General features: G+C 46.6%; 1 protein-coding gene across 1 annotated transcript in view; it reads right to left on the bottom strand.

Moving 5' to 3' along the window:
* LOC144721308 (sodium- and chloride-dependent creatine transporter 1-like) overlaps window positions 1-16,135 on the bottom strand; it is a 39,513-nt gene that overhangs the window by 12,035 nt on the left and 11,343 nt on the right. The window contains exons 2-7 of the mRNA XM_078598834.1: window positions 15,408-15,539; window positions 11,962-12,220; window positions 7,157-7,289; window positions 5,247-5,381; window positions 2,235-2,338; window positions 534-658 (exon numbers count right to left, since the gene is read on the bottom strand). Coding sequence (XP_078454960.1) covers window positions 534-658; window positions 2,235-2,338; window positions 5,247-5,381; window positions 7,157-7,289; window positions 11,962-12,220; window positions 15,408-15,539 — 888 coding nt within the window. The remainder of the gene's footprint in view (window positions 1-533; window positions 659-2,234; window positions 2,339-5,246; window positions 5,382-7,156; window positions 7,290-11,961; window positions 12,221-15,407; window positions 15,540-16,135) is intronic.

Genomic DNA, 16,135 nt, shown 5'->3' with positions numbered 1-16,135 from the left:
TTGTGAGCCCCCCGCAATCTCGGTTCTCATCGCGCCGCCCAAAACACTTCATGTTCAATGAAGCAACGAAGGCAATGCAGCCGAGCCCAAGCCAATAGAAACCGTTACAGCTCTCGGCTCGGTCAACCAAGGCCGTTTGTCCAAGTTCCCAGTCAACCTTCGCTTTGCGGAAGGTCGCTCACTCTCCTCCACTTACCCCCACAGTCAGGAGCTCCCTGCCCTCAGGCACCCATGCTGTTGACTGCCTGCCCCTTGCTCCGGTGGAAGCCGCGGGGGGGGGGGGGGGGTTACCCACACTTTACCCCGCCACACGTGACCCGCCCATTGGGTGTGGCGTCCCCATTTACACTCGCTGGGTGGACAGAGGCGACTCCTGGATCGCATTGCAAATGGAGTGCGATCGCCGGTACGCCACGGGGCAACATCCCAAATTGTGCTGCGATTTAAAGAAATCCAAAATTTGGTATCGTCACCAAGTCGGAGCTGCACTACGGCTGGGCTTCAGGACAAGGGAGTGGAACGTGACTCCGCACCTGACTCGGCCACTTGGGAGATGTCAACGCCCTGCTCGGCCGCCATGAACCCCAAGGTGGAAAAGACGACGAAGCCAGCAAAGAAGCTCGTGCCACTGTTGACGAGCGCCAGAATGAACGTGTCCCTGGAGAAAAGAACACAGAACGAGGCCAGTGTCGCTGGGTCAAATGGCGGTTGGGGCGTGGGGGGGGGGGCAATGTTTCTCCTGCAATGTGGCCCGGAGGCCGGACTTCCAATCGCCCCTTTCCCAACTGCTACGTCCGAGAGCCAAGCCAACGCCGGACCCTCGTGCAACTGGTGGCTTTGCACTGGTGATATTCGCCATGCCGAGCCGGAACTCAGCTGCGGTCCACTGGCCCTCCTCGAGAAATCGGATTCTGTCTTGGAGGTCAAAGAAGGGCCAGGGCCGCGGGGGGCTAATGATGCGATCATCGTGCGCGATTGTCAGTCGGCGTACCGTGAGGATACGGCATCGCCGCATCGTCTACACGCGCCTCGACTCGTTCGTTGCGTGTAACGTCAGCGGCGGGCACGGCTTGGTTTTTGCGGTGTGAAGAAACAACGCGGTGTCTCGTGCGCCGGGCTGGCTGGGCTAGGCCCCAGGGCAAATCGCTGGCGCGGTGGAAGAGTTTCAAGAGAGCTCTCCGGAGCACTCGCTCTGTCTGGTGCTGCGGATGTGTGTCTGTGTGGTGCGTCGGGTGCTCAGGCCATTCTTCCAACACGCTGGCATCGTTCTTACTTATCGTGGTCACTTCATTAGTGTCATGCGGGCACAGGAATCAGGTAGCACACAAAAGGGCTGCTCGGGCAAGACCGAGAAGCACAATGGATTTTTTTGTTTTTCAAGTTACCGTTGTAAAGCTCTTGAAGCACTCTTCAGAAATGTAACTAATGGGACAATGGATAACTTCAAAGGAAAACTAGTAAGTTAACTCATTGCAGTTGATTGTTTTCATAATTAACCTCTAACAAATTGGAAGCATTTCTCTTCAATGTAGCACTGCACAATGAAAAAAGCAAGTAAGCACTCCTTCAAATTTGTTTCATTACCTCTAAAGAGGATAATTAATAGCAAAAGAATAAATCTACATAGGTTGCGTCTGTCACCAAAATAAATCAACAGATGTTAATAATGATTCTAACGGTTTCCTTTGTATAATTTAATGTTTAGGTTATTTATATAAATGAGAAGCGTATGTCGACATGAGCAGTCAACACACACACACACACACATTCTACACACGATTAAAAAATGCAAACATTTCTAGACAACAGTACTCTTACATTTCTTAGGATAAAGTGTGAAAATAAGGCCCCTAGTGTTCATTGTTGAGGCCCAAGGCGAAAGAGAGTTACACTAAGGCACCTTCATGATGCTTAGTGTTGAACGGGCCTTTTTTTTCAAACAAGTTTTTAAAAAGTCAGACCAAGGCACCTTTAGGATTCCAAGAGTGGAGTGCAAACGCCCCAAAATACCAGAAAGTGATTATCATTGGCGGCGCAGTAATTTGAAACCACCTAGTAAACAAATTATAGTAAAATTACGGATTTATTTGTAAATTAACATTGAAATAAGCAGACGCGTAAATAAGCAGACGTGCTATGTTGTGAGTGCAGGAACACAATGTTGCGTCAGGCAATCGGGGCTTCGGCCAATCGTCGCGGCGGGCAAGCTGTGGTTAGCGCAGTCGCTCGCTCACCTATAGCAGTTGTTGTTGAAGCGGTTGTAGCTGCCGAGGGCGGACAGCGCGCCCAGACCGATGGCGTACGAAAAGAATATCTGAGTGCCCGCGTCTATCCATACCTACACGGGTCACGCAACGGGCGTTTGTGAGCGAGTGTCAGCACACCAAAAAAAAAACACACGGACAACGATGTTGCAGTACTGAAAATCATGGGGTTTACGCGAATTCGCTTGCTGCAAGTGCGGTTGGGCACAAAGGTGCCAGTCGAAACGTTTCGAGAATGGATTATCGAAAGTTGTCGACGCGGTTGCATAAAAAGCGCGCGCAGCGTGGACTTGGTTTATTTTGGCCTTGAAGATAACAACACGATGATCGCAAGGTTATGAGAACAAAACCCTATTAATTTATTTACGCCTATTTTGAACACTACGAGTATTATACATTAATGCATTGAGTTTACTTATGTTGGGGGCGGGGGGGGTTAACTGTGGTATTTTAAACACAGTAATAAAGAAAACAGGGAGCGAGGAAAGAGGTAGCACAATGGCGGACGCATTGCGCTGTAAAACCAGCGACCCGTAGTGCCACTCCCGGCCATGGCTAAGATTGCCTCCTTCCCCAACTCACATTGACCAGCGTGGGGAAGTATGGTCAAACAACCCCAATGAAATGACACAGCGTGGCATGGCCTTCATCCAGCAGTGTAATGGCGAAAGGGGCTGTATATTATTATTTTAAGTCGAATAGTAAAATAGCTACGCGTCTGTGAGTACCATTCAGATTCCAACCTCCAAACTGTTTTGACTGACCCTCGCATACAGTGCTCATGTTGAGGTCAAGGGGTCATGGCCCACACTTGGGGTGCCTCCATCCCTCACTTCCTTCCTTTATTATGTCCCCACTTACAATGTCTGTGTGTGTGTACGTTAGTTAGGGCGATTGTGTAGGTGCTCGCTAACAGCATTTGCCCCTACAGTCTGTTAAGGCTATATGGTGAAGCTTTGTCTTTTTTAGTTAGGGCAACTGAGCGATGATGGAGTGTGGCATTGCATTATATTTGCAATGCTTTACTTTGTGCAGATACCCAAAAGTTGTATTAATACCTGTCCAGTGACGTACTCGTGTGAATTTCATCACTTTAGATTACTTTTTTAACACAAAATAACTGATAACTAAACATTTATGTAATTCCATTCAAAATTAGGTTACTGTTTCTGACAGCAGTGATTCATTGCAAATGTTAAGGCACTTCAGAATCAGAATCTGTATTTATACTGGAGGAAATCCGATGACATATGAAGCTCGTTTTGACAACTGTTCAGTAGGGGCGGGTCAGAGATTTACAACAACAACAAACAATACAAAAACACGACAGGAGTACAGTACACAACACTCTAGTACTCCGTCATCTGTAAACTGCTGCGTGATGCATTTATAGTCTACATGGAAACCTCGTGTGCATGCAAACCTGAATATTTTAATTATGAAAAGGTCAGATTAGTCAGATGCAGGGCTTAAAGTATTAGTGAGTCAGCCATAGACACCTGTTTTCTTTCGTGCATGGGTGCATTGGCCTGTTGCCCCGGCTAGCCACGATGGAAAGTGGCAGTCACAAACATGGAATAACACTTACACCCACACAGTCACGAAAATAACACAACGCGTTTTTATTTAATTTCAAATGCTGTGCTATTAGATTTAATGGCAGTGTATTGTTCCATTTTACATTGCAGTTATATTATTCCAAAGTGATGTTTTATTCCATTCATCTGCAGTCAAATTTTGATTTAAAGCTTTCGTGACTGCAGGGATTCATATTCTTGGTTCTTTCGGTAAAGTCACATAGAAAGAACCAATAATACAATCTGCAGTCGTTACTTTATTTAGTGGTGGTGAATTTATTTTTCCAATTCAATTACTTCCATGAGCCACAGCCCACTGTTTCCTCGATACATATTCATTGACCTCCCAAATCGCTGCAAGTCTAAACACCGCATCAATTTCAATCAAGAATTTACATGAACTTCACATCAACACAATCATTATTGAAGCTTGTTATTTTTGTGCGTAGGACGGTTGAGTCCAATAAGTGTGAAGTAGTTTTTGTGTTCAATGAAGACAAGCAGAGCATATTACAAAGTGCTGTCCTGACGGCACTTGTAGGGTTTCGTTAAAATGATACCGTGGAGGGCACGGAGCTGTTCTCTATTCCCGGTCATGCCAATGGCAATATGCCCAAGAGCTAGATGCCAATGTCGAGCTCTGTTAGCCACGAAAGGGATTCAGGAGGCTTTGTGGAGTTCTGCTACTCCTCTGTTGACAGAGAGCAGCCTGCAGCGGTTTTCCAATACGATCCATAGCTTGGGTTGCATGGCCACAGTCGCACCGTGCCCTGTCCATAATTTTCCATTTATGACGGCGATGTGTGCATCGACCATTGGACTAATCATGGGTACAACACTAATTACCACAGCCCATCTCTCTTCAATGAGACGCTCCTGAAAACCTGTACGCAGGTTAACAGCCAAATCGCTGTGGCATTAACTAGCCGTAAAGATCATGGGACCTCCTTTGCCAGTACCAAAATATACTAATAGGGTTTTTCCCCTTTTTTTCTGGCAACAAAATTTACACCTTTTGCACAGTTCAAAGACAACGCACTATCAGAGTAATGAGAGCTCGGGGTGAGCAGCTACATCATGGGACCTCCTTTGCCAGTACGCCTTTTGGCGTCATCTGGTCGAACACCATATGAAACTAGGCTCTAAAGAAAGCTGTCTCTGGTGTGGACCAATCAGTTTCAAGGACAATGCATACATTATCAGAGTATTGTTTTTTGTTTGCATTTGACTGCAAGTATTGTGGTTAATGTAAACATGATTCCTTGCAAAAGGTGTCAGTTTTGTTGCCAGAAAAAAGGGGAAAACCCCTATTAGTATAGCCGTGAAGAGTATGTGCTGTCAATGATTTGTGATGGCCACGAAAAATGATGACAACAGTGGTGGTGATGGTGATGATGATGCTCACCTGTGGCTGCCCGAGCTTGCTCCAGTCGGGTTTTAGGTAATACATAATGCCATCATAGGATCCTGGGAGCGTCATCCCATTGATGAAGAGGATGATGAGAACCAGGTATGGGAAGGTCGCGGTGAAATAGACAACCTGCAAGCGAGAGCACCGAGTTACGCAACTCCGATCCTTGCTGTGCATCTCAAGCGAGATTTTCACTACATTAGATGTATCCCCAGGAGTGCACTAATGCACACACAGTCTTGACAGCATTTTACAAATTAAAAATTAAAGTAATCCATATTTCTAAATACCAGTGTAAAATAACATTTTTTTAAATACTACCACAGACTTTGTAATGATATAGATATGTGCTCTGTACTTAACAGCATGCAGTAAATTCACTTAAACGTCAGGTTATTATTATTATTGACGCGCAGAAACGCTGATGGGAGTTGGTAACATTTCTGATGATTTTAGTTTTTTTGCAATGAAATGGATGCCCATCGTGATCTTATTAGGTGTGCTTTTGTTGGGAGGCCCATGGGGTATGGCCGCTAATATTGGGGGGGGGGGGGTTCAGAGTGGAACGTAGAGAACTCATCTGTTCTAATTCGGGGGGGGGGGGGGCCCGCGGCAACCAACCGCACCGCGGCACGCGCGGCAGAGTCTTGAGCAAACGCGGTCGCTGCAAACGAAGGCACCTTTTGCAGAGTTTAAATCGACCGACAAGAGCCGCCCAGTTTAACACGTAGGCCTACGCAACCAATATCATCCATAATACAGTTGTTTTTATGGGGGGGGTTTAGATCGCGTAAAAATATAAATGTGTCGTTAAACCCGTCACGTAAACGGAATGTGCCAATTCGTTACTAGTACAGCACACGGGGGTGTTGGAAAGCCAAGCTACCCGTTAGCCAAGCCAAAGACGACCCATTGGCTTTTGTCTGCAATGTCATTTATCGTCGTGAACTGCTTCACGGTCGTGGCGACGCATTCAAATGGCGGGGGGGGGGGGGACATTGTGGTGACCTACATGGCAGCGTACTTAGGAGGTGCTTTAGGCATTAACCCAATACCAGTATTAACCACTGTATGCCAGCCCAAGATCTCATGGTGGTGGAATTACAACCGGGATAGGTGGCCCTGATAATATTTTCGAAGTGGTAGTGACCCTAAAAAACCTGGTCCCATTATCAAACACGGACTGTGATCCCACGTAGTTTTAACTGACAGCAGGCAGCATGGTGATAGCCCCCTAGACGTATGTGACAAGCGTGTTGATTGCGTGTGTGTGAGTGTGTGAGTGAAGGGGGGTGGGGGGGGGGGAGAAGAGGGTTACGTCTTGAGTGCAGAAAGAACATTAATGCTAGAATCCTCAAAAGGAGCTAGATGCCGTGCAAAGCAGAGGCTGTGTGTGGCACAAGGCACCCCCGTAAGCAACCCTATGATGAGCACTCGTGTAAAAGCACAGCCGATGAGCAACCACTAAGTGTTTTTGACCCCCCCCAGCCCCACCAGGCCCTCCCCCCCCCGCCCACCCCACAGGATCAACGGTACACACAAGAGGCATCGTGTGATATCCAATAGCGTTGCAGTTACTAAAGCATACAGGATGTAGATGCAGCACCTCAACAATTAAACGCAAGCCGAAAGCGGAGGAAGTCCGTCTCAAAGTTGAGCGCGTGAGCAGGAGTCAGCCATGTTACACGGATTCCAATCCGCTACGTGACTGGCCCACTGCTCAGAGCTTAAAAATACAAAAACAAAAAAATACAACACACAAGACAAAAAAAACAGTATTTTTTCTTTTCTCTCTCTTTTTTATCTCTCGTTCTCTCTTTCTCTCTCTCTCTTTTTTTTAACAGCCCTCCAAGGCATTCGATGCAGCAGGACAGCATGCAACAACTCTCTCGCGAGCGAGTCACCTTTCCCGTGGACTTGACGCCCTTCCACACGCAGAAGTACACGAGAAGCCAAACGGTGACGAGGCACAGCAGGAGCTCCCAGGACACGGAGCCCGCGTCGCCGAGCCCGTTGGAGATCCGCAAGACCTTGCGCCTGAGAGAAGCGCAAGCGGCGTGCGTCAAGGATGGGCCTTCCTTTCCACGGAAAGCAAATCGATACTGTTTCTACGACATCCCTACCGACACGCATACATTAGCCCCTCTCGGCCAGCAACGGCTGACTTAACCGTGTTTTGTCGCTCGCACCGATCGCTCAGGCGGGCGTACAGACGAGCTCCGGTGCAAGGAGGTAAATGGTTCTGCCCCAGTCTTCGGGAACATACAGTACGGGGGGAGATTAGCCGAGATCCGACGGAACCGAACAAAAAGCGATTTAGGAGTTCATGGAAACGAAGACAATACATTTCTTCCAAAATATGTTTAAAAAAACATCTAAAACATAGACTGCCATTGGCCCTCACGAGACACTACTACCCCATGCCAAATGCAATTAATTCTTGCCCTCACTAGATGCTATTAGCTCTCTCTCTCTCACTTGGTGCTACTAACCCTTGCTAGAGACTGCTACATCCGGCTATTGCTAGACACTCTTCGCTCATGTTGAATGCTATTAACTCTAAATAGACGCGACTAGCCCATGCGAGCCACCACTAGCCCTAGCCCTCGATAGACACTTTTATCACTCACTTGGTAACGTCAGCCCACCCTGTTCAGCAATCACGCAATGGGTTCAGCTGCGGTTCTGATCGATGCCTCTACACCACCTTGATTACATTACGCCTAATGGTGTTTGTGCACTAGTGTTGATTTTTTTTCCCGCCGGCTATCATCTGGGAAATTTAGCAGCAGCGCATGGCCGTGATCCTTAATGTCCCCTCAAGAAGGACCCTGAAACGCCACCCCCCCCCCCCCACTTTACGCCTTGGCGTGACATCACCGTCAGCCTCCGCAAGGCTGCGGCAAAACCACCTCACAGAAGTGAATAACGATGCAGGAAAACAGGCCCGTTTATGGCAAGTAGAAAACTGAGAGTGTTCACGGCCACACACGCACGTCCGGTTACTTCCATTGCCGGTACGTAATGGCCTACGAGGGGCGCCGCAAAGAGTTTAGAGAAACTGATTTTAAACGCACGTACAAATTTGAAAAAAAGTTTCACCGGGAAAACAAAATCCGGTTCCGAGCCGTACAAATTTCAGGTTGATTGACACGCGACTAGCAGTATTTGCAGGGAATATTGAAAATGTGGACACCCCTCTTGTGGAAAAATGTGATCTATTTAAGCGAATTCGGGAGCAGTTCTGTGACATCATCTTCCGTGGCCGTCAATCTGCCACAGGGTGGGCTTGATGCACCGCTATCGCTGCCGAGCTGCAAACTGAAACGCCTCCGCCTCGTGCCACGACGGTGCCGTAGAGAACGAGGTTCAGGATTAAAAAGGCGAGAGAAAAGGAGGGAAGTGACCCTTGCGGACAAGCCGCGCTCACACCTTCGGCCCTCGTCGCAGCAGTTACCACACGGGACTCCCCATTAAGCCTGGCATTATACATTAGCGCCGTTTTATTTTTGGCACGGTACCTCAATTCCCGAAAACCTTTTGACCTTCCCTCATATAAGCAGCTGTAAATGACAGGGAATGAATTCCACCACTTCTCCTCCCTCCACTCCCTCAACCACCACCCCCTCACCCCTCCCCCCCCACCACTATTCCAGCGCGCCGGCGGAGGCACGGCTAACGACGTCGGCGCGAGACTCGAGGGAACGCGATCGCTCCATCGATTGCAGCGGCACGCCGCACACGTAGCGGCCAGCCCTGTACGCGTGACCTTTTTTAAAGGGGGGGGAGGCATACAAACTCGGGGATGGGGAGGAGGGGCCCCGACACAGTCAATGTTAAAACGAAACATTAAGCAAACGTTAAACTGTAAGCATAATGAGCAACGATACGATCTGCTTTTTGTCTACGGTGCATTCTGCTGCTGTGGCTCTCACTCTCCTTCGTGTCCACGTGAGGAAAGGCTGCAACGCTCCATCAACCTCTTGATTCGACTAATTCAGAGTATTTTGGCTGCTATAAATGTCCACGTGATAAGCCACTCTGTTGAGCTACCATTTGTGGCCAGGTCGCTTCTGAAAAACAGCTATATAGCTCAGTGGGCCTTACCTGCTAAAATAAAATAGTTGAATTTTTTTATAGTTTATACTTTTATGAAATTTTGTCCAGGCCCCTCTAGCTGTTGCAGACAGCCTGTATGTCAAATTAAACAGGAGATCAGTAATTACCAGAGCTGCAAATGGTGGGTGCAAGAATTCAGAAGAGGACACTAAATAAACCTCCAGCACCGCCCCCCGCCCCACCCTCGACGCTACAGGGCCACGGCGCGTTCAACGTTCAGCATGTTCCAGGTTTCCTGTCGCTTGACGTCGAGTATGAAGTGAGACTTGATGGGCGGTGAGCCTTCGAAGACACGAAATGTTCCAACTCTTAATTCTAGATTTGAAGCTTTCGTGACTACAAGGATTCATACTCTTGGGTTTTTTCGGTAAAGACACGTAGGTAAAAAAAAATAATAATAAAATAATAATAAATGAAAATAACAGCCAAATTTACTGTATCAATTGGCTGTGACGGTCCCACCTGAAGACGGAGACTTGTGTTGCCTCCGAAACGTCGTTATTTAATCGAGTTATTTTAAATTATTATTTTATTATTATTATTTTCCTACGTGACTTTACCGAAAAAACCTAAGAGTATGTTCCAACTCTGACCGCGAGGGCCAGTTTTCCCAAGCCTCATTACCAGGGTCCTCCCATGCCCGGGAGTTACACAGGTTGCCAAGCTGTGCACTTCCATACACATTTACTGCATTGTCACCTTCAAGACAATGGGATGTTTTTCAACAGAGCAATGTCCTTCAGAATGTGTTCACGGACTTATTGTACGTCTTGTACCCTGCCTGACATCGGTAAAAATTAAGACAAATGACGCCTTGTGGTTTTTCATCTCCGGCCGCGTTGGAATTTACTGCACTGATTACACGGATCCCACACAGCGGCAAGGAGCAGCGATAGGCTGCCTCCGCTTCCTGTAAATGGGTCAGGAATTGCTTAATCAAAAAAACATTGTCCTACAACTCTCCTGGGTGTCTTAATCGGTGATTCATGTTTAGATTAATGCAGGAATGCACACGTGCTTTCCTGTACGTGCACTTGCTCATGCACAGTGACCACACATGAACGTGTCAAACATGCCCATTGACCAATTTGTTTTGGCTCCGATGAATTGACACCACATGGGGGAGGCCTGTGATGTAGGGCTCAGCACGGCAGCCATTTGTGTACAGAGAGGAACCACAGCGCTAGACCAGCAGGAACATTGACTTTCTGGGTTCCTCTATTCTATATATGTTCTCTGTGTATTCTCAGTGTCCATTAGGACACACTAGTCCTGTGGAACATTTTTTAGCCTGGTGTCGAGACCTGCAACAGCAAATGTTCGCGCTTTGTAAGTTTAACATTGATGAAGATGACGGCGACGACAGTGAAAGTGCGCTTGGGCAGGTCACGCCGCAAGATGGGCAGATGGCCAAAGGTCAAGAATAATAGGGGGGGGGGGGCAGTCAAGGAATGGAACGTTCTGAGACTTCGATCCCACTGAGCAGATGGAGTGATGGAAATCAGCTCACGTGCGAGGTGCTTGGTAGATGATTGCATCGCAGGATCGTGAAAGATGTCAAGAGCCTTTGGGAGGCCTTCATACAACAGTGGATTGATAATGGCAGATGATGATGGTGGTGGTAATGATGGACGAGATTAAACGCGGTGACCGCGTAGAATAAGAGGGTTAGGCGAAAGAGATTAAAATGGCTCAGAGACCTCTAGCACCCACTCAGGAGTGCAGCAGGGACATGCACGCTCCGTGGAACCGTTCACCGCAGGAGCGCCAATCCCATCGGTGTTTATTCCGGGCTGAGCCTCTCAGCTTAGGCACTCTATGGGAGGCTGCTCTGACTGCACAGCAAGCACAAGCCGTGGTTCTCTACGATTAGAGCATGCGTTGACACTCGCTTGGGTGGGAGACCACACTTTGAGGGTGACAACAATTGAATGACAAAGATTATTGACCGAAGATGGAGACTGTGATAACCAAATATAATGATGAACAGTGGAGGGGTGTTTCGATTTAAAGCTTTCGTGACTGCAGGGATTCATCTTCTTGGTTCTTTCGGTAAAGTCACGTAGAAGGGCAGTAATAAAATAATAAAAATAAAACATAATAAAATATTTTATTATATTATTTTATGTTTTATTTGTATTCTTTTATTACTTCCCTTCTACGTGACTTTACCGAAAGAACCAAGAAGATGAGTGGAGGGGTGGCGCAGTGGTTTGCGCACCACCCTATGAATCTAACGAGTTTGATTGCTCACCATGGCTAATGTCAGTGGTGGGTAATATCTGAACCAGTCCTGGGTCCTCCCTTTACGAACTTGAGAAGTTTGGTTGACGAAGACCTTGTACACTGTTATTGTCATTATTGACAAACAATTATTATGTTTTTCGTTTTACTGGGTATATAACTATTTCATCATGTTTCAATGCACGTGAATGAATTACTCGCAAAATATATGCCGATGCCATGTTTAGGATCATGCAGTGAACAAAATAGTAATAAAACAGCAGACGAAAAACACGAAAAAATACATAACACGGCTGCACACCCAAGCGAGACGGCAAAACGGACGGAAAGAGGTCAAAAGACTTACTCCCAAAACTCGACGACGGGGGAGGTCAAGGCCCCCTGGTTCATGCACTCGCTCTGGTTGGTCGTTCCGTTCGTGCCGTTCAGCAGCAGGCAGTGGCCCGCCCCCTCGCTGCACGTCGCCGTGTTCCAGGCGTTGCCGCAGGTGGCCCAGGGCAGCGTGGTGGCGAAGCAGTGGATGAAGTAGTACAGGCCCCAGGTGAGCACCAGGATGTAGTAGGTGTTGCAGAAGAAGACGATCACCATGGAGGAGAGGCCCAGGCCTGCAACGGAACGACATCACGACAACGATGCATGCCGCCCCCCCCCCCCACTACCGCACACGAGCGCCGATGATTCTAGTTTGAGGGGAAGTCAAAGCCCAGAGTGAAACTCTATTTGGCTTATCTTGTAGATCAGTGGTTTTTAACCTTTACTGCGCAGCCTTGCACCCCCCCCCTTTGGTTCTCAATCGTAATTTTTTTTTAATATATATAAATATATAGGTTTGATAAAACAAAGCAATTTGTACTTACGTGCCCGCGCTTAATTTGTGTTTCGATGATTTACCTTCTAAATAAATCTGGCCATGTCTCGCACCCCCAGAACGGGCATCTCGCACCCCAGGTTAAGAACTGCTGTTGTACACAGATAGATACACTCTCACGCTGCTCCCCTTTGGAATTCCCTTGCGTCATCTCTATTCACAAACTCTTATTGTGACCTTGCTCATTTCAAGAAATGTATTAACTCTTACGTATGTTATACCTTTTAAAAAAAATGCAACGATAAACACCCTTCAAAACTATTGCTCTTTCGTCCTGCCATACGGAAGAAGAAACAAGATGAGGATACCTTCATTGCCGCTGCTTGTTGGAGGTCACTTGGCGTTTTTGGGGGCTGTGCTTAACAATCGCGATTTTAATTATATTTATTGAAAGCTGCGTGCCCCTGGGCTGTCCGCCAAACAATTTGAATTGCTCTTCTTGGTTCTTTCGGTAAAGTCACGTAGAAGGGAAGTAATAAAATAATAAAAATAAAACACAATAAAATACAATTCTCACGACGTTTCGACCACAACGCAAGCAGCCGTCCTCATGTGAAGACCAGGTCTGTCGGGGAGACAGCGTCTGAATGAACACCACCAAAACGTCGTGAGAATTATTTTATTATTCTTTTTTTTATTTTATTACTTCACTTCTACGTGACTTTACCGAAAGAACCAAGAAGATGAATCCCTGCAGTCACGAAAGCTTTAAATCGAAATTTGAATTGCTGTTCATCAGTAGAAAGACGTAAAAAACACGGCACGATTGCACACTGACGCACTCAAACGTATGGGCGTAATATCGTGTTGATGTCACTGAAGTGCTATGGCGACATGCTTGACCGTAAACTTTGACTTTAAAAGTCTTGTTTCTCATGAGTGAAGCGTAAAACTCACGCGAGACAGCCAGAGGAAACACTGAAGGCATTTACAAAATAGGATCTGCGTTTTACATTATGGTTTCTTTCACTGCGGTCCCTGGCCCCGAGCCACTCGGTGTAAGCGTAGCTCGCGTAAACACGGGGTAGTCGACAAATCCGTAGAAGTGCATGTCGCACGTGCGTGGTGGGGCAAAGCGTCGGTATTACCACCTCTTCCGAGGCAGCTGGCCAGCGTGGTAGAGTATTTATAAGAGTTCGTGTTCGAGAAACGTTCCCTCGAGTGGAATCCCTTCCGCCAGCAGTGGCACAAACATGCAGTTGCAGGGCTGCACCTATACCCCTATTTACATTTTACCCTGAGCTTGAAAATCAAAACACAAAATGTGGAAATGCATTTAAAAATAAGTCCAATCCAATTGACAGAATGCTTACCCATTACACACCAAGTGGACACAAACGGCCGCCTGTTCCAAATTCAAATGCGCTGCACAAACAGACTCGGCGGGTTGACCTCTTCGCGAAAGCCAAGCCTTCTCGCCAAAACTGCATCGCGAGCCTCACAATTGGACCCATTCAAGTCCCGTGCGCATGGCCCCGTAACACGAGCCTCCGCTAAATGAACACAATCAAGGAAGACTCTTTGACTACGTTTCCAAATTATTAATTTAGTTTTTTTAAACGTCGTCTATGAGAATTATCAATTTGATACCAATAAATTTGATACCTTTATGACGTGTAAACAAACGCCGCTTATCTGACGGCAGGGCTGTAAAATTGGCACGTTCGGCACGTACTCCGGTGACGCGTCGGCAGTGAATGACCCATTTCACCGATGTTTTGATGGCGGTGTTGGATCAGCCTGTGCTTTTCCAGATCGCATAGGGAGCGGGTATATATATTACGCAACATTACCACATCAGCACTTCAATAACATGCGCCTTACCATCTCCCTGTTATTTTTCAAAGAAAAGTTAGAACCCCATGTGCTGCTTTTTTTAAATCTCCTACCTAACCTCTTGTTTTCAACTTGTAAAAAAATATTTTAAAACACGTGATGAATGCCTGCCTACCTATGCCGACCTACAAAATCATCCAGAATGCCGACCTCTCATCGTATCGGGATACCGTGCTTGGATGGGTGACCACTCTGCAGGTCATATTGACATATTCTTAGGTTTTTTTGGTAAAGTCACGTAGGTAAAACATTTTAATTCATAAAAGTAAAATAAAAATAAAATAAAAATCACGACGTTTCGGAGGCAACACAAGATTCCGTCTTCAGGTGGAACCGTCACAGCACGATAGCTGTATCAAGTGAGAGTGACATATTGACATAGGCAGCTCTGCTTTGGGGCTGTGTATGGGGCAGTAGAGGGCAGTGTAGGATAATCCATTGTACAGTCCTGCACTGTGATTCTATGCTCCAAAGTCTATGGCTCCCCGCATTTACCAACCCACACTCACCGGCATGGTTAGGTATGGTCAAATAAACTTTGCAATCTGCAATCTCTTTTTGTGGGGGATTGACAAAGCAGGTTGTACAAATAATTGTGCCACATATTTTACACCAGCTGTAAAATGGTAATGGAACTTCCTGCAAAATATTTAGACGCTTCAGAGACAAATGAATGTTTCCATCTCTATTCGTGTGCCCGCAAGCCAAATGAGAGGGAGGGGAAAAAGGGACACGTGGCTTAAGGGGACCTCAAGCTCAGGGGGAAGCCACCAAAAATTTAGATTTTTTTTCTCAATTTTCATGAACATTTCTTGAGTACATTTGAACTCCTGTGTAAATAATGTCCTTGTATCTCCAGAAAATTGGCTTCCATTTAATAATGAAATCGACTAATAGAATCAAATTAAAAATTGCAATATAAAAATACGCTCAATCGTGCACTTCGTAATTATTATAACACTTGCCTTTGACAAAGGCCACAGGAAATTAGGAATGGATGGGGCGCTCAGCCACAACATTATTGTGTACAAGGGCCCCCGAAATCATCTCGGCAGGCCTGCTGGTGTGCAACGTGTTCAATGTCATACCCTGAAAGATGGGGGAGATATTCCACACCCCGATGCTGCCTTGTTTCATGAACTGTCCAAGAGCGATCTCCATGAAAAACACGGGGATTCCTCCGAAGAGAGCTATCAGAATGTACGGGATGAGAAAGACCCCTGCAATGGCACAACAAAAGAGACACGAAACAAGCCATTAATTCACTTACACCATCAGAGCAATGCACTCCTCATCAAAAATAATGTGGGCGATTCCCACAAATTAGGCGACCTCACATTGAATATTTCACGAGCATCCTGATAACGCATATGTGGTACCATGTTGAAGATGTACACATCTGTAGTTTTTGACAAGATGGCTTGTTTATGGAATGTCAGTGGTTTTGACAAACACATAAACGAATGCACCATCACCATCCCAGTGCGGATGAATCACATTGATTGAGAACAACTGACACGCCGAGCGGTAACCTACGAGCATTGCTTCTTTATCAAATTAATTTTCTTCTCTGAACCGAGTCATTATTGGTTTGCAAAACTATGCCCAAGCAAAACATACAAATTATAACCCGCAGCTTCAAATGCATCTCGAAATGCACGTCTGAGATCACGGACCTGCCCTGTTAAGGAAGCAATGGAAAGTTGTGGTGACATCAACAGAAACGGCCGGGATGATGCTCGGCTATTGTTGATTTTCCTCTTCACACTTTTTCGCCGATTTACATCACATTTTCCATTGCCGCAACGCATTTACC

This window comes from Lampetra planeri, chromosome 11 (assembly GCF_965212315.1).
Source record: "Lampetra planeri chromosome 11, kcLamPlan1.2.h2, whole genome shotgun sequence".
Taxonomy (NCBI): Eukaryota; Metazoa; Chordata; class Hyperoartia; order Petromyzontiformes; family Petromyzontidae; genus Lampetra; species Lampetra planeri.
The sequence above is the reverse complement of the archived record's forward strand: the minus strand, read 5'-3'. Positions and strand labels throughout refer to the sequence as shown.